The sequence below is a fragment of the Miniopterus schreibersii genome, assembly GCF_964146895.1.
Source record: "Miniopterus schreibersii genome assembly, chromosome: 7".
NCBI classification, from domain to species: Eukaryota; Metazoa; Chordata; class Mammalia; order Chiroptera; family Miniopteridae; genus Miniopterus; species Miniopterus schreibersii.
Genome location: NC_138108.1, coordinates 65,361,762 through 65,381,987, shown reverse-complemented (window position 1 = coordinate 65,381,987; position 20,226 = coordinate 65,361,762). Strand labels below are relative to the sequence as shown.

The 20,226-nt window shown below is 33.2% G+C and overlaps 1 protein-coding gene across 1 annotated transcript in view; it reads right to left on the bottom strand.

Moving 5' to 3' along the window:
• The window catches only part of LRP1B (LDL receptor related protein 1B), a 1,542,074-nt gene that overhangs the window by 66,161 nt on the left and 1,455,687 nt on the right, over positions 1-20,226 (bottom strand). Inside the window, exons 80-83 of the mRNA XM_081143443.1 lie at positions 14,436-14,552; positions 12,412-12,585; positions 11,295-11,420; positions 5,850-6,014 (exon numbers count right to left, since the gene is read on the bottom strand). Coding sequence (XP_080999569.1) covers positions 5,850-6,014; positions 11,295-11,420; positions 12,412-12,585; positions 14,436-14,552 — 582 coding nt within the window. The remainder of the gene's footprint in view (positions 1-5,849; positions 6,015-11,294; positions 11,421-12,411; positions 12,586-14,435; positions 14,553-20,226) is intronic.

Genomic DNA, 20,226 nt, shown 5'->3' with positions numbered 1-20,226 from the left:
TAATATAAATGTGATTATAAAAGTAATCCCCCCAATATTTCAAGTACCCACCTGCCACTATACGTATTTATTGCAATATTACTGACTATATTCCCTATGCTGTACTTTACATCCCATGACAATTTTGTGACCACCAATTTGTACTTCTTAATCCCCTCATCTTTTTTACCCGGCTCCCTAATACCCCTCCCCTCTGGCAACCATCTGTTTTTTTTCTGTGTCTCTGAGTCTATTTCTGTTTTGTTTTTCCATTTTGTTCTTTAGATTCCACATATAAGTAAAACCATAAAGTATATGTCTTTCTCTGTATGACTTATTTCACTTAGCATAATGCCCTCTAGGATCACTCATGCTGTCTCAAATGGTAAGAATTCATTTTTTATGGCTGAGTAATATTCCATTGTATACATGTATTTTATCACTTTTTTTTTTCTTTTATAATCCTCACCCCAAGATATGTTTTTGTTGATTTTAGAGGGAGGGAAGAAGGGAAAGGGAGAGAAAGAGAGAGGAACATCAATGGGTTGCCTCCTGTACGCATCCCAACTAGGGATCGAACCTGCAACCTGGGTATGTAACCTGACGCAGAATTGAACCCATGACCTTTATGAGAAGATGCTCCAACCAACTGAGCTACACCGGCCAGGGCATACCACCACTATTTTACCCACTCATGTATTGAAGGGCACTTGGATTGCTTCCATAACTTGGCTATTGTAAATAACACTGCAATCAACATAAGGGTGCATATCTCTTTATGATTCAGTGTTTTGAGTTTCTTCAGGTATATACCCAGGAGTGGAATTGCTGGGTTAAAAGGCAGTTCTATTTTTAATTTTTTGAGGAACCTCCATACTGTTTCCATAGTGGCTGCCCCAGTCTGCATTCCCACCAGCAGTGTACTAGGGTTCCCCTTTCTGCACAACCTCACCAACCTTTGTTTGTTGCTTTATTGATGAGAGCCATTCTGACAGGTGTGAAGTAATATATCATTGTGGTTTTAATTTGCATTTCTCTAATGATTAGTGACATTGAGCATCTTTTCATATGTCTATTGGCCATCTGTATGTCATCTTTGAAGAAATATCTATTCATGTCCTCTGCCCATTTTTAATTAGATTGTTTGGAGGTTTTTTGGTGTTCAGTTGTATGAGTTTTAAATAAATTTTAGATATTAACCCTTTATTGGATGTATCACTGGTGAATACCTTCTTCCATTCAGTGGGTTGTCTTTTTGTTTTGTTAATGGTTTCCTTTGCTGTGTGCTATTTAATAATTACAATTTTATGATTTAAACAATATTTTCTTGCATTCTTATAAAGCAAGTAGAATTAAATACCTAGCTTTTAGCACTTCCTAAATACAATTCATATCAATGTTAAGAGAGCTAGGGAATCAAGCTTAATTTAAATGAAAAACAACTCTTTTAATATAATAAAAAGTGAAAGAAAAGCAAAGATGGGCAGTTTAAACATATGTCCACCTTTATCAAGATGTTAATTAGGTGACTGTGTACTTTCTAGCCTAGGTACATATGTGACTTAAGAGACACCAGTATACCTGATTCATCATTAGTTCCATGATGGTCTGAGGGTGTACAACAGTTTCTAGCTTAACTTGACTTTTAGCATACACTTTTGGGCAGTCATATTTGATGGCAGTCTTATATGCTACATCTCATTTGGAACAGTGGCCTGGACAAAAATATCTTGAATGAATGAGAAGGAACATTCTCTCCATCTATTAAGCTATTATTATAAGAACCCTTCCCACTGCAGTAAGAAGATAATGATTTATTTTTCCCTCAACTTCTCCCCTCCCCTACTTTACTTCTGGGAACAAAACCTTTCACAGAATATCCACAAATGTGGTGATGAGAAAGAGCTACAATGAGAGCTTTTCCTTTCTTGTGTTCATTGAAATAATTGAATACAAATGTACTGCCTACTATAAAATATTACACTGTCCATTCTTCACCTAGCCGGTTCTGGTTTTATATATTGCCAAACTTCCCCAATTAAAATTTTCTTTCCTTTTTTATAACTCCATACTTCATAAGTGGGAATATTTTGTTATTTTGTCCCTGATTTGCCCTCCTCTACATTTCTCTAAATCAGCTGCTTAGAAAACTTGATTTATTTTGACATAAATATTAAATATCTAAATAACAGACCTATACAAGTAAAAGAAATTGCAAACAGTAAAAACATTCCTTAAAGAATAATATTCATAAAATTAAAGATTAACTGTAAATATAATTACATAAATATCAAAATGCTATCAATAATAGCAATAATTCATTATTTCCTATTTTTATAATTGAATAACTTAATATTTCAGTGTTTTATTATAATTTCTAATATTTTGCCCAAGACAAACTTTATCTTAAATCTATCCTTCTATGAGCAGGTCATAGAAATTAACTGCATGGACCCTTGTTGATATGATACATGCCAAACTATTTAATTTTGTAGTACTTTCCTATATAAATACAGATTGTATTCATATTTTATTTTCAGTTTTCTTTATGAAAATAATCTTAAGGAATGCTGAAAAACTCATTCCTACATGCAAAATTTTAATTATGCCTCTCAGATGTGTGTTTTTAATTAACTGGTGACATTTCTTTGTTTAAATATTACAGGCTTACACAACTGTCATAAACTTATAAATTTTAATTAAGGCTGCCCCAAACCCTAGTTATATAGTGTCCACATAGGAATTTGCCAAAAGGCTTAACTGTAACTAAACCAACAATGAATAAATCCATGAATTGCCCAATGGGATTTGTTTAACAAATTAACATTTGTGTGGAGATAATGAGGTTCTACACTCTATAATACCAGGGAATGTTTTATAAAGCCACATTTTTAAAAGTGAAAAATGGTTTGTAAATGATTTAATTAAATATTATATTATTAGTAATTATTAGATATCATACGGTAAACTATATTAACATAAGTCAGGTTGAATTCAGATGATGACTTTTTTATATTACTATTTCAAAATATAATTTTTTATGAACATATTCTCTATATAAATCAAATTCTAATAATCCAGGTGCATAGATAAAGTTGATCTAGATTTTAAGAATGAAGCAATGTCTGGACAAATGATTTGAAAACAACATAAAAGTTGTGCTGTATCCATATATAGCTCAGGATGCATTAATAGGACAGCAAATTTAATGTTTCATAGAGATTTGTCCCTGTTGTTCTGTTGCAGGTTGAGTAGTCGCCATAGATTAGAGTAACAAATTCTTTAGTTGACTTAAATCTTTCCATGGATAGATATAATAAAGTTGTCTGGTTGTGTAGTAGGCAGTTAAACAGGCAGGAACAGAATAGGAACAACAAGCTAGGTACCAGGAAAGCCCCAGGTGCCTAGCAAGGGGCAAAACTGAGAAAACAAGGATGTAACTCCCTAGGGTGACTTTTCCTCCCCTGGCATATCATTGGTCATGAGGTTTAGGCCCCCTGACCTTTCGTATGGCTGGCCATGTGGTTCAGACCCTTCCCTGACCTTTCTTCTCCTGGTATGTTGCTAGTCATGTAGCAGACCCCCTTAGAGGAGGAAAAAGGGCTGGAGAATAGCCTCATATGAGTCCCACACAGCTCTTGCAGGACCACTCCCTTAAGCATTAAGCCCTGAAAACAATGAGGTTCTGACCCACATCAAATAATATCAGGAACAAAGCCTCGAGTTTATTGTCCACAGTGACAGAGTTTTGGCCAAAATAGAGATAACATGTAGGCCTCAGTAGTGTTTCACCTCCAGGCCCAGAAAAGCAGCAAAGCCAGGCAGGGTGCCTCTCTGTAACTTGTTTCCTGAACCCATGCAGCCCAGCTGGCTCACTTCTTTCATGACTAATTTGTCTACCTCCGTGACTTTCTAAATAAACTTTTGCTTGTATTTGAGTCTTGACTCTGAATTCTTTCTTAACTAGAACTCAAGTACTGAGGTTGCTGAAACAAGGTCCAATCACTAGTAACATTCTGGTGCCTTTTGCTGCTAACAGTTGTTACCCAATGATTTTATTATTATAATAAGAAAAATTAAGAATTAAAGAATAAAATTCCTAAAGCTCATTTTCACAAGAAAAGCTTCCTTTTTGAAGGAAATGGTATCTGTGTTACTAAAATAAAATTACAGGCTATATCCTTTCAGAGCACATTTATTGGATTTTTATTTGCATATTAAATGAAGGTCTCAGTACTACAATTTCATCTATAGCAATAGAATATACTCTACTATATAGATTAACTTCCCTTAGGCAGAATGAAAATATGTAGTAAGGATCCTAGTGCCTTTTTAATTTCAATCAATTTGCTGAATATTATTTTACAGAATTCAATTAAGCAGTTAGAATAGCTTAATTATCAATTACTCACATGTCAAAAAATATTTATAGACATAAAACTATCGAACTTAAAGAAATAGTAATGCTTTTATTATTACAATAGAAATCAGAAACAGCTTGGTTCCTCTGAACTCCACTGAAAATGTTTCTTAATGCAACCCTTTCAGTTAGTATTATGCTTAATACTTCAAAGAATAGCATAAGAAATAGAAGCAGTGAGAACTCCCAGTAAGACAGAAATTAATCATGTAGGGGATGTAAAAATCATATGGGTTGATTTTCCATTTGACTAAATAAATTTGCATTTATGTAGTAGAATTAAACGTGCATATATTACAATCTAATAGTTGCAGAATGTCCTTTGCACCGAATATTGTGATCTGCAAATTATATTTTTACTATGCATTGGGTTAGTTCATTTCCATGGGAACATATTTATTTTAAATTTAATAGAAGTCAGTAGAAAATATGTTTCAATGTTCGCTTGTGTGTTTTAGAAAACACGTTGTGCAAACATAGCTATTGAATAAATTAATAAGAATCTCATGTATATCCTAGCATGTAGTAACCTGATATTTTTAAAGAATATTATATATTACGCACCAACAGAGTAGTTATGATTTTAGATGGGAAATACATTGCTATTAGATGTACTGATATCATATATTTACATTTACTATTTTTTATATTTTTAAGATTTGGATGAATATTTTGGTTAATGTGAGGAATAACATTTGTACAATGACTATGTTTCAGTTTAAGGTTTGGTTTGAATTATGCATTAAAGTTAAGTTTGCGGTAGAGTTACTGGGGAGGTAATTAGTGTTTGGTATGAAGTCAGCATAGGTTTAGCATTAAGGTTCTTTAGTAGTCACTTACAAATGGACTTTGATACTGTTATTCAATGAGTGCACGTATGTAATGAATAGTTTTTAAAAGAGCTACTTGCAAACTATGTTTACTACCATGCTGCCCCCAATGAATGACATTATATTGTAGTGATATTTTAAAGAAGTTACCAGTATTCTGCACACTAGGCTCAGCAAAGTATTCTTTCAAATAGTGAAACATATTTGAACCAATATATTTACATTTAAAATGAACCTAACTTTCAATATCAAATGATTTTAGCATTAGGCAAACTGTTCAATTGAAAAAACGCACAAACAGATTTTTGAGTCAAACAGATAGGCTTGTGAAACTAGTTTCACTTAATCATTCTAAGCCTGAGTCAGAATCTATAAGCACTGTACACGCTCAACACGTAATCACATCATTACAATTGTTCAGTTAGATGACTTCAAATTTGAAATACTAAATTTAAAACCAATGCTATTGATTATGTTAAAATTATTAAATTTAATTTGTGTAAATGTATTCTTTATTAAGGTACCAGAAATTATATTTGTAACATCACTTTCTTTATATTTTTTCATGTATAAGGAAAATTGCAAGTGATTTGAATATACAATATAACTCAAACATTTACCCAGAGCTGATGGTATACAAGTTCCTCCATTTTGACAGTAGTTGCTGCAGTGGTTTACTTCACATCTGTCGCCTGAATAACTAGGCCAACAGTGACACCTCAAATCACCCTTCTCATTTAAAATGCATCTTCCTCCATTTTCACAAGTCAATTTGCAAGAATCATCTGTTTATAAAAAGAAATGTATGAATTAGCATGCCATTTAGTGGATTACAGAATAAGAATAACAAATAAATACTAGGATTTGCTTTTATTAAAAATTCCAAAAATAAATACTCCTAATATAAAAGGAGAAATGAAATTATCTGAAAACAGAGGAAATAGATTTCAACTGCAGTTGAATGGTGAATACAAATGTTGAATTAACTTTTATTTTTCTATAGGCTTGAAACATTATTAGCTATTTCTTATATTTATTAAAACAGTAAACAATAAAACCAACTAAAACTTTCTAAAAATAAGATATTTTCCATCCAATAAGTGTTTTATATAATATGGGCAATCGTGGCCCATTTTTTAGAAGTGTTTAATATCAAACCAAACTGAAATATCTAAGCTACATATATACAAATATCTTTATATGTAGTATAAATATATTATATTGTATATATAATAAATAGTATATATTACATTATGCATATATACATATGGACCTATAATTTATTATATAGGAAAAATTTTAAATAAAATTGTACTCTTTGGTGTACATACTTATTAACCATATATAAACATTCAAAACTAAAAGTCACTTAGATATAGTATAAAATGATGATAAAACAGTGTCAGAAACATTTCCATATGCAAAATTTTCATATGTAAAATAATTAGGCACAATCTATTCTATATAGTTTGGTGGAGAATAAGAAGGAATGGTCCTTCCTTGGAATAAAAAAATTATTTTTGAAAATATGATGTCTGATTAATAATAAAGATTGGCTTGGAATGGTTTTCCAGGTAATTTATCTATGTGTGTTCATGTAGCCTTGCTCCATTAGAAATACTGCTTTACTTAAAGCAAGCACAATGTCCAATGAAACGAAAATGATTGCAAATACTGTAAGAGGTATTTTATTCTAGAATATGCCTTCAACTACAGTCATGCCTATTTTATAGTGAGATAAATAAGATAAAGTAAAAATAACCTATATTCTTTATTCAAGATACTGAGGCCCTTACATAGCAGAAGCTTGAATATATATCACTGCAACAGTCACAAGAGCATCTTAAAGAGCCTCAGTGACTTCAAATGGCACAGTGATTCAAGTATCATATCCACTGTCATAAAGAGAGCCTATGTGTCATCAGCACTACACAATTCTGAGACGTGCCTAATTGCAAGGGAAAGTTTCCAGTACTTTGCTGTGTAAGTAGCTTAGGTTGGCATTACTGAAGTTTGTATTTGTAATACGAAAGGCTCTGTCATGAAGCACTACAAATGCAAAATATGAAGAAAACAACTGTTAATATATGAGACTGGTGTTTAGGTCGTGGCTCTGCCACTTACTAGGCATACAAATTACCTGTCTGAGCCTCATTTACTTTAAAATGGTCTTATCAACAAATGGACATCTTAACTCATAGATGTGTTATGACTATTAAATTAAATAAGAAGTTTGAAGAAAAAGATAAATCATAAAACTTTGTAAATATTAAGTATATAAGTATATACCATATACACATACATCGAAAGATAATTTGGCTTATAGCCCATATCTACCATGTCTAGAATAGTAAAAGAATGAAAAGCTGAGATCTGGGTCAAAAAGGTGTTTTGTTAAATTTCAACAGTAAATTAAGGCACTTATTTGGTAAATTCCCGTGTACTAGCAGCATAATTTACTGAGCGCTCATAAGGTACACTAAGAATACAGCTCACGTGGAATAGCATCTATGAATGCCAGAAGGTGAACACTGGAGGTACTGAATGGAAGTTGCTGTGACTGAACCTGGATTAGAGTGTGAAGGAAGGAACTGGAAGAAAAAAGTGAATTTGAAGAGATAAGAGGAGTCATAGGAGAGCCTTGGATTTTGGACTACGCCCCAAAAGCGATGTTGAGTCTTTGAAGAGCCTAAATGTCTGAGGATAACTGTACCTGGCTGGGGTTAAACTGAAAGCAGCGAGACTACTAAGATTCTGTTTAAATTATGCAGGCTACATAATATGATGGCCCAAAATACAGTAATGGGGGATGGATAAATGTGGATATACTAAAGGTAACTGGAAGGTAGAAATCACATTGGTGTTGTACAAAAAGGGCAATGAAAATTTAAGGATCATGTCTCAGTTTTTGACACAAGGGCAATAGAAGTTGAAGGGGTGATTTAGCTTTGGACATATTGAATTGGAAACAGCTATGTAAATGCAAGTGACAATCTCCAGCAAAGAGTTAAATACAGAGATCAGATTCTCAAGAAAGACCTAGAGTAGAGATATGCTTGCTTCATTTAAAATTTACCAAAGCAGTTCCAACTCACTCAGCATGGAGTATCATAATTGATGTCGTGAATGTAAACAGTGACGATGGATATTTAAGGCATTATGATCACATTAGGATTATGGATGGGCTTATTTTCACTTGTTCGAGGTAAACCACATAGGTATTCAAAATCTCTACATGTTAAGACATGTGCATTTCTATATGTGCCTTATTAGGGCCAGAAATTTAAAAATATAACACTGCCTGATGAAATGTAAGTGGAGTTACATTTTTTCAAAACCTAACTGTAATCATTTTATAATGAAAAAGAAGGCTGCTTTTGTCAATAACTGAATCACCCCCAGAAGCCAAGCTCCAGTAATTATAATCAGCTATAGGAAAGAGCAGGTGAATACTTCCCCAAGATGAGTAACATTAGAATTTCAAATTTCATACATCCAGATTAAAAATACTCAGCATGCTCACCATTTAACAATAACAGCTAGAGAAAGGCAAGTAATTACAATGAGCTGAAAAACTTGGCTATAGTCAGAAGAAATTAATTGGCATTTATCTATACCAATCAATAACTCTGAAATGCGCTTATTTATATTCCTAACTGAAGTGGTCCAAGCTGTCTATTATCAAGGCTCATACACACAGGGGCCAATGTGGATATTTTTTTAACATGTTCTTTTAAGATACAAAATGAACTTTGAGAAGGTATCTGTAATCATGCCTTTCAAGTAGGGTTGAAATGGTAAAATTGAAATCTCTAAAAAAGCTTTAGATCTTGAATAAGTGTATTTAGACAAACATGCTTCCTCATTTCAAACATAAAACCATACAACCTGTGCCATTTTCTTACCTACTTCATGACAGACTTAGAGTACTGTGTGTCTACTTTTTGCAAGGCATTGTGCTAGCACTTTATGTATGCTATTTATCATATTTCCAGTGACTCTGAGCATGGGTACTGTGGGTGATATGGAGGCACTGGGGTATGGGTTAGAATGTGGAATGCCTAGGTTCACCCCAGGTACCATCATTATTAAGTAATGTTAGCCATTCAATTGAGCCTTTCCATACTTCAATGTTCTTTTCAGTAAAAATAAGGGTATTAACAGCATAGTGCCATTGGGATTTTGTGATTATTAAATGAAATAATATATGATATACATATAAAATACTTGCAATATGATAGGCTCATAAGTCTTCAAAATATTTATTATTATTACCAATAGTAGTATTTATTGTTAATCCAATTTTACACAGAAGAAAATGAGACTCAGGGAAAGAGGGTCACACAGTTTGGTTAAGTGACAGATAGATCTTGGCCTAATTCAAAGCTCCCCTTCAGCCCTGCCCCAGGCCAGGTTCCTCCTGTGTATCTGAGTTTAGGTTATTGGATAAATAATTTTCACTAATCAAAGAGGAAACAAAGAGAAAGTTATGTAGAAAAGACAGAAATTCCAGTTACAAAGAAAAAATAACAAATATTGTCTGCAAACTGATCATAAAAAAACACATAACATCTGAGTGAATGTAAAAGTCAGTTTGGCAGCCTCAGCACTGTGCTTATGTACAGAATCCTAATCTCTCTCCCAGGGGCCTCTCCCACCCAAACAAGAGCGTGAGTAGGTACAATACATAGGAGGCGTGTGAGAACACTGGTTATGGCTGTGTGTGGAACTGGTGCAAGTGCGGCATGTCTTCTAGAAGATAGACTTTTAAAAAATATATTAGGAGAGAGGGGGTAGAAGGGAGAGGGCTAGAGAGAGAGAAACAGGGATGAGAGAGAAACATCATCCATCGGTTGCCTCCTGCACGCCCCCCGCTGGGGACTGAGCCTGCAGCTCTGGCATGTGTCCTGACCCAGAATCAAATCCTCATGAAAAATTTAACTGTCTCTTCTATGGTTTGTATTGCTATCCACATAAATATCTAGTTATTGGTTATTCAGCACTTCATCTTTGTAACCTCTTAAACTTTGCATAGCCAGTGCTTAAATCCAACTAAATTAAAATTATTATGATAGTCTTAGACATTTAGTGTCCTGGAAAGGCTAGTCTTCAGATTGCATTTATCCCCAAGTGGAGAACAATGAGAAATGATATGGGTGACTGAGGACAAAGGTACAGTGTTCATGTGAGGGGTTCTTTCTAAAGAAGGGACATAAAGCAGGTAGAAAATCTTGCTACGCAAAGATCTTAAGTGTGTACTCTTCCCTCTAGGGATTTTGGAGCATGTGGTTTTGTCTATGACATAAAATTTAGTGTTGATTTTCTTTTTTTCTTAATAGTAATTTTATTCTCCAATATAACTAACGTCTTAAATATAAGGGATAACGCTATTTGTGTGTTTTATTTTTTGCTCTTTAATACTTATCAGCATCTGAAATGATATTTCAATTTATTTTAATATTTGTTTCTACCTCTAGCTTCTAAATTATCAATTTTGTGAGTGAAGATATCTTGGAGGTTTTGTTTCTGAATTAGTTCTTGGTTTCTAAATTAGTGTTATGCTTTGTTCATAAGCCCTCAAAACATTATTACTAGTAGTGGCAATAATTATTGTTAATCAAATTTTACACAGAAGAAACTGATAGTTTCTACATTAATCCTCAGTTTCTAAATTAATATTGGCACACAGAAGTTGTTCAATATAAACTTGTTGAATGAATAAAGGAACTTTGGGGTTGAGTTTAAACCAGTAGAGTGGCATGCTCAGAAATATGATCTTCACTGATACAAGAGCTATATAAAATTATTTTGATTCTGTGTGTGACTTCAAAGTTCTCAACCTTCTCTAAACACAGTAAGCTTTCAGTGCAGCTTTGTGAATAAACGTAGCATGAGTTAATAGAAGATCATCAGCTGAAGAACAGTGTATGCAGACATTCAAGAAGCAGTGATATTAAGGCAAATAAATTAATGACTGAGTAGTTAATTCTGCTCATTGTCAATAGTTGTAAAACAGTATTGTACAGATGGATTCATTATTTACAGATATACTGAAGTTTACCTACCTAACAGGCTATCATCATTGCAGGTGCCATTAATCACATATTTTCCTTCTGGGCACACACAGGTCGCCCCAGAAGGATTCAGCAAACAGAGGAATTCACATGTTAAATCCAAGCATGGATTGGGTACTGAAAACAACAACAGAAGAAATGCATAATTATAAATAGAATAAGTTTCAAAAACATAAAATTCAATAAGGTGAAATGATGAATTCACAACCCTGAAAAGAAATCACTTCAAATTTCTGCTGGAAGTATCTTGCTAGGTGAAGAATTATTACTAACCTTGAAAACATATATGTCAGATGATTGGTAAAGAGAGTCAAAACTTGAGATAGAATTTTAGGATGTTTTTAGGGGGTTATATGTTGTTTTAATGTTTCCAGCATTGACTTGGATAGATACCAATTGTTACCTTTCTAGATCATTGCACCAAATGAGATTAAATTCCTTTCTATTTGCCACAAAGATTAATTATAAATCATCTTTAAGTTTCTTGAAGTATGAACTCATACATAGAGACAGGTCATTGGAATTTCAGCCACATTTTTACTTTTGTGAATAATACTTTTGATAGTTACGTTTAAAATATACCTTTCAAAATAATAATGTCTCTTATTTACCAATTCCTTTCTAGGAGGAAAAGTAACAATAAAAATCATAAACAATCAGAGAAAACACAATTATTGAGAACAGCTCTCTCCAGATACTTTTAAAGATAGAATGTTAATGATATAATTGTTACTTGATTATCAGTAAGAAAAATCAAACTAATGATGAATTTTCTTACTTGACTATAGAATTACAAGGTTTTATTAAGAATTTTAGAAAAACAGAATAAGAGGCTTTTTAAAAATAACAATGTCAATTCTAATTCTAAGAAAACACAGCCAAATACTGAGATTTTCATATATATTATGACAGAAACAGAAAACTTTTGTATTAGTTTTATCTTGATATTGGCAATTTAAAGTCTGAAGAAATAAAAATTAAAGTTACTTAAGTTACTGGGGTTAAGACATTGAAATAGTTAAGACAGTTTAAAAAAATCACTTTCTTTTGAGAGTCATAAGGAAGAAAATCCGCCAACTCAGACAACTGTATAAAATATTATACTTACAGTCTAGTTGTTTATAGCGATGAGATATTAAAACACCTTTTGTTTTACCGACATCTAAAGCCAGGTACTCTACTGAACCATGGCCGAATTTTTGTACTCGAAATACACCATTTTTAGGTCCTGCTCCATAGATATAATCTTCAAAGACATCAATCCTATGTGGATGTAACAAGCCTAGAATTTTTAAAGGTAGAGTTATAAAAGTTGCAATGTAAGTTCTCAGACTTAAGAAAACAAAGTTTATCCAAAATCTTATAGAAAACCTTATTAGTCTTCTTTAGGAAACAAAACTTTCAGACCTAGAATATTTTTAACATTACCTGTAAGGTTATTAGAATTAATTTATTTGCCTTAGGAATATGTGAGATACTCAATATGTCATTCAGAACATAAAAGACATTTTTATCGTCATTTTAATCATCACCACCACAGAGCATTTGCTGGGGGCTTATTATGTGCAGTGTAATTTGCTCTGCTTTACAATTTGCTGTCAAAAGAAAAGCCTATAGGCTAATCTTATCCATTGCACAAAAACAGGCAGTTCATAAAATTCTCAAATTGTACTCTGGATCAAATTCATGATCAAAGTTAGGTTACTTGAATGACAAATTTATTAGGCAATCCTTAGTAGATTGTAAAGAGTAAAACCCCCCAAAATATTTGACATTACTATTGTCTTTTTTGGAAATAGGGTAAAACAAAACAAAAACAAAAAACTGGCAAATGATAGTTACACATTTGACTAGTTTGGCTAAAAATAAGAGACCATCACTTTTCTTATTTTAAGAAATGACTTATTTTAAGAGATTTTACAATAAATAATAATAATTATTTTAAGAATAATCAATCAAACTTTTGGTACTGAAATTTAACACAAGTAAAATGATAGCATTTATACAGGGTGGGGCAAAAGGCGGCTTACAATTATTCACATGGAAAATAATACAAGAATACATAATACAATACATAAATAATACAATTAATAAATAATAAAAGAATAAACTTTCACGTATTCACAACTGTATACCTACTTTTGCTCACCCTGTATTTTACCTATTATCTAGAGTTTGTAGAACATAAAATGTATTTTAAACATATATTTTTCTTCAATGTTTTTTGAAATAGTAAAATATACACAAGCTGAAAGAGTTTAACTTCCTTGTAATAAATTACAGAAATGAGGAATTATTTTTTCCACTCATAGTCACCACACAAAACACACACACACTAGGCAAAGGCACAATGAAAGTTCGATTTAATGATTTCTCTTTCAACAACTCTGCTTTTGTTAAAAAAGAAGAAAAACTATGTTCACTAAATATAGTGTGTAAATATAAAAACTTCAAGTATATATTATGAGGATTTGGTGGTAAATAAAAGAAGAGGTTGTGGTAGGGAAAGGAAAAAAACATAAAAAACAGAAGGGAAAGAAATTAAATTCACAGAAAGAAGTGAGGTTGCCAGTCAAAGAAATATGAGGCACCAAAGGGAGCTGGAAAGTGAGAAAGAGCAGAGGAGGCAGGACAGAGGTGGAGAGAAAAAACGAACAGCACAAGCAGACCCTGAGGTCACTGATGGCAGCGGTAAGCTGTCATTTTACCTACCGCTTTCCCCCGTATGAAAGTATACCTATAATAATAATAGTTTTACTCTCATATTTTACTGTATCCAGTAACTTCTTTCCTGCTTGTTATCACTGCAATTTGAAATAAAATTGGTTTTCACAGATGCTAATCTTCACTACTTGAAGCGTTCTGCTTAGAATGAAATATCCTCAGAAGCAACAGAATGTGAAATTTCTGAATCTAGGTAGAGATGGACCATGTTTGTCCTAAGAGTCCAGAAGTTGGTTCTGGCTGGGCATCTGTTATTCTAGTAGGAATGAAAATTGTAATCAATAGTAAGAGCTACAAGTTGAAAGAAGAATTTCAGGAAATCCAAAATATAAAGCGTTCATGCTTATATTTACATACCATTGTTTAATTCTGTGAATAATAATTAAATACCGAAAGCACTTCACAAACCTTGTCTGCTGCTGACAGAGACTACTGAGTCGGAGCCATCATAGAGAACACTGCCGATAAGGGAGAGCTCGAAGTCAGCCCAGTAGATCCTCTCACTAAAGTGATCCACAGCCAGGCCTGCCAATCAACACACAGACAAATAACAGAAATAAAGTTGATATTATTTAAAATTATGTTTTTGCTTCTTAATGTACAATTATGATGGATGTTTCTCTTCAAGCATCACAGAATTTATATAATCGATATCTTATACTGTACAAATTAGAAAACGTGAAACAATTGTTATCAGAAATACATATGTATAGATTACATAGAATTTATTTAATAAAGTGTAGCAAAAATCTTATTTCACATTGGAAAAGCTACCTTAAGTATCCTTTCCTTCCACAGTTAACTGATTTCTTTGCTATGGCTATTTTCTAAAAGACTTTTCCATGATATTTTTGTTTTTAGCTTTGTAGTATACACATAATTAACTTATCATTTAAGTAACTTATACAACTTTTAAAATAATTCAGTTTAGCCCAGCCGAGCATGGTTCAGCAGTTGAGCATTGACCTAGGATCCAGGAGATCTAGGTTTGATTTTCGGTCAGGGCACATGCCCAGGTTGTGGGCTCCATCCCTAGTAGGAGGGGTGCAGGAGGCAGCCGATCAATGATTCTCATCACTGATATTTCTATCTCTCTCTCTCTCCTTCCCTCTCTCCGAAATCAATAAAGATATATTTAAAATAATAATAATTCAGTTTAATTAGTTATATTTTTAATATTTTCATGAGGTGCATTTCTCAATACATAAAAGGTTATGGGATTAATTTTAAGATACTTTCACCCATTTGGAGTTGGCCTATAGTGATGTGAGACATCTGTGTGCATGTAAAGCTTAAATAGACTAAAGGTTGATGATTATAGTGGAGAATGAATGGTAAATTCCTTAAGGTTCTAGTTGTGCTTAAATTTTCCTCTCTAATTTTTTTTCTTTAATCATTACTTTGCTCTGAGATGGCTTGTCTTTATTTTTATTTTCAATATCTGTTAGTGAATAACAGTGGACTAAAATAACATATGATAAAAATGCTTTTCTATTTATTCAAATTTAATATTTTTTAAATTTTATTTTATAATGTGATTGGAATCTGGCCATGATCTTCTTGCAAAAAAAGTCAACACTTAGAATGTCTTAAGTAATGTTCCTTCAATATAGATGAGTAAGGTCTACGACACACAGATTCTAAAATAAACCTCCATTGCTGTAGATATTTAATTTTTGTGTCTTTAGATTTGAGGTAGTACATACTTTGACAGAACAATATTAGTAAAATACCACTGGCATGTGAATGTGAAAGAGCTTTTCCAAACAGAACATTCAATAAACAATTGAGCACACTTCAATGACAAGGCAACTAAATGAAAGGTCTTTTTGAAATTGTGCTAATTGTATTTCTATGTAGATTGCCCAACATTGAACAATTAGAATAAATAAAAAATTATGGTGAACAACATTTGGGAATAAATCTTCAATTAAGTAGGTAGATCTAGTCCCAATGTGATCAAAATAAATGTAAATATTGCTCCTCAAGCATGACATAAGGACTTCATTCGTCCAATCAACCTCTAGGAAAAACTTCATAATGAAAACAAGTGTTCTATGTTTTACTAGTTTCTGCTTGATGATAAATTTGTTATTTGGAGCCATGTTGGGAGTTATGTTTTTGCTTTTTCCTGCTGCTGCCATTTTATTTCAAAAGATTTGTCTAAAAAAGAAGAAAAACAATTTTCTTTCTCTTTTACTACGTAATAGAATAAAGAAGTAAGTTTTAAAAAGCTGTGTGCCCAATGAAATTGGTCTTTATATTTAAAAATGTAAAATATTCTAATTATAGAAAAAAAACACAATGGTGTGTAATCCAAGTTAACTATAAATATTGATTTTACAGATTCTTCAGCAGTAAAAAGTTCCCAAAAGTATCATATATTGCATTATTAGTCTAGGCTAGTATAAAACATACACATCTTTATCAGCTCTGCTCACATACTATATTATCCAATGCAATGACAGTTAGATAAAAATTATATAACAAAGCTTTTAGATAGATGGGGTTTATATTTCACAAATTTCACAAATCAATGATTTTGATTTTTCCTTAAGCTCTTTAATAAAAGATATAGTCTTTTAAATTAAAAAGTTAATAAAAAAATTAACTACTTTTCTAGTTATAGAGATGAGAGTCAAATTTATATGAAAAAACTAGTCCATTCTAGTCCATTGCTAGCTTTAAAATATTACATTTCCTTTTTGTCTTAAAGAACCAGTAATAAACCAGGGGAAAAATCAATTTCAAAGACAATCATTCTTATCTAAACTGAGGATGATGAATATGTGGAACCCAGTCAGTATAAGTACAGAAAATTTAAAATAAAATGCCCAACCTGTTCTAAATGGAATCACAATTTGGAGGGTTTATAGAAGATAAAGACACAGGATCACTAAGTTTTAGAAATGCACAATAAAGACCCTAATCATGTAGTCATTTGCTTAACATTTCCCATGATACCAAAACTACTATTGCATTTTAGAAACTTTTGACTTTCACTTTGGTTGAATTCTGAAATTTTCTAAGGTTGTCTTCCCACTAGTTTCCCTATTTTTACTAAAGTCTTGAAAAAAAGAAAAAAGAAAACTCTTATGAGAAATGACCATAGTACCAATGTAATATTTAACAAAGAAGATTTTGAGAGAACAATACATTAAAATTACTGCCTTTTCAGAAATAGAGAAAATATTATATACATTCTGTGTTAAAGCAAAGCCAAGATTTGTGAGGTAGTAATAACCAGCAAGTGTGCAACTACTGTATTCTTGATTTAAGAGCTGATAAGAGAGGCCCCCCAAATTAAAGATATTTACCACTATATCAAATTTATTTTAAAAAATTGTTAAAAATATTTTTTTAAGAAAGGTTGCCTACTACTACTGAGAGTCTTAGATTTCAAACTACATTATTTTTCCATATATATGTACATATTTATTTATGACAGTAAAATAAGTGCATTGTAGAATTCCAAAGCAGTCCTTAGGATTTTGTCCATTTTATTTAATTAGAGAACTTTGGTTAGACAAGGGCAAAAATTTGCTGACTGAATCAAATAGTTTAAGACTAGTCCAAGGGCCAGTGTGTAATTCTTTATTCTCTCAAAAACTGCCACAATTTGGGGGAAGTTAAAGGCAACATAAATAAGCTCCTATAAATAAAATAATATGGTACTTAAATCAAATGCATATAATCTTGCATACCCTTCTACTTGAGAGAAAACTGGAAAATGTCCTTATCTGACCCAGCACTCATTAACAACATTTACATTCATAAGGCACCTCCCTGGCAACATACTTCACCAAGTATGAGGCATGGAGCATAGAACAAAACAGATTGCCTTCCTATTCCTGTGCAGCATACTGCTCAACCGCCTCACAAATGATTGAAACAGAAGATAGGTTAGAGCTGTGGGACATTCACACCATGGAATACTACGCAGCTGTAAAGAGGAAGGATCTCGTACCCTTTGGGGGTTCCTAATATAGTTCCTAATAAAACACACACACAAGTGTGTGATTTGTTAAAAGAAGCCTTACAACCATATCATTGGTTAAAATGTTAAAAATTGTAGGTATTCATCTCTTCATTCATTCAACACATAATTATTTTTAAGCACACTAATTATAGGTAAGGTAGATATTATCAATCTGTTTTACAGATGAGAGAATTGGCACTCAAAAGTTTATGCAGGTTGCTCAATTTAACTCTCATATAAATGGAAGGCTATGCTGTTATTGCCAGTCCCTATTGCGTACACCATCTTCCTACTGAAACTCTTCCTTCAGCTGTGATGACACTGAATCCTCTTGCTTGGCTCCTATTGCTCAGGCACTGCTGCAGACCTTACTTTTGACCTTTACTCTTCTAAATATATACATTTCACAAAATTCTACCTTAAGAAGCTTGTTTTCCCTTCCCTTGTCCACCTAAAGAACTCCAACATCTTTAAATATCAGCTTTCTGTTGCTAATTCTTCAAATTAAATTCCTACTTCTGCTTTGATCTCCAGAACTCCAACTTCCAGTTATCTGTGAGATATCTCCTCTGGCTGACTAACCTTGAGTTGCACTCACACCTGCAACATCTGCTGTGGCTGAGTGACAGCCTCACACAATCTGGGCTCAAGTGCCGTCTTCTCAAAAGTTCCATCTAATGACTTAAAAATGTTATACTGCAAACTAATCGCCCCCCTCCTCCCACTGACCTTCTTACCACTATACTTTCATTCTTCTCACCATAGCACTAAACACTTCAAAACGTACTTTATAATTTACTTTTTAAATATTATATTTTTACTGAGGCATCTCAGCGCTTGCCCTCTACTAGAATGTAAACACTAGGAGGACTAGGAGTGATAACTGTGCGTTTACCCCTATGTTCCAAGTGCCTAGAATTGTGCCTGATATATACTAGGCACATAATAACTATTAGTTGAAACAGTAAATTAAAGGCTTCTAAGAGTCAACTCCTGTAAGTGGGGCAGAAGTTTCAGAACAGAGTTGCTGAGAAGAAAAGTCAAATATGCCTGCTAGAAAAGAAGTCGAGAGCCTCACACCAACTGCCTTCTAGATGTGTCCCTATGGATGTCTGAACAGATTCTGTGACCTGCTTAACACGAGTCAACGGTACTTTCCACGGCCTCTAAGACCTCACAGGGGTGGCCCCTGTGCGCCTCTCTAAGCCTGGTCTCATGCTTCTTTCCAATTTGTTTCTTTTGCTCTTTGGATTTCTTTCAATTCCATTTGCTATCTCAGGGTCTTCTGACCTGTTCTTTAGTTTGTGTTTTAACATCAGGATGCAGCCAATCCTTTCACATCATTTAGCAACTACTCTTAATAATCAGCTCTCCTCAAAAAGCCTCTCCTCGCCACTATAATCAGAGACACCTCTGCAGCACCCACTCTTCCCTATCCAGCCATTTACACACACGTGCATGTGTGAGCGCACACACATTTTTGGTTTTGTTTTTAGAGTCACCCACGTTAGACTATAATGTCCATGAGTGCAGGGACCTATATTTCAAATGAGGAAGAGTGCCTGGCATATAGTGAGTGACAATATTTTTTGAATGAAAGGAGGGATGGATGAAGGAAAAATACAAGAAGATGCTTGTATGAATAACTTGAATTTATTGGAGATATTTCTTATCTCCTCCTTTATTCTCATATGCATTCGATAAATTCTATTATTCTAATTCTGCTTTATTTCTGCTTAATTCTGTTTTTAATCTCAGGGTTACTGTTCTAGTTATGTTCTCCATTCTCAATGGGACAATTCAAAGGATTGCTAACTGGTTTTTCAGTCTCTTTATCATTCATTCCACTGGCACAGTGCTACACATGCCTGAAAGCTTATGCTATTCACAGCAGTCTTTGAATCAAAATTTTACAGTGGTTCCTTATTGACTAAAAAGCCATGTCTAAACACCTTAGCATGTAATGTCCTCTGTTCTCAGCTCATTTTACATTAGCTGCCTTGTCTCTTTTCAGGTGCGCCATGACGTCCACAGCGCAGCCCAGGTTCAGAGTGCTATGTCATTTCACACAGTCAGTGATATTTTAAGTTAGTTATTATTACCCCTTGGTTTGTTAATAACAAAATCAAACTTTGAAGATAATAGTTCATTTCTGAGACCTCAGAGCTAATAAGTGATGCCCTGGAATTAAAAACAACAAAAACAGATGTATCTAACTCC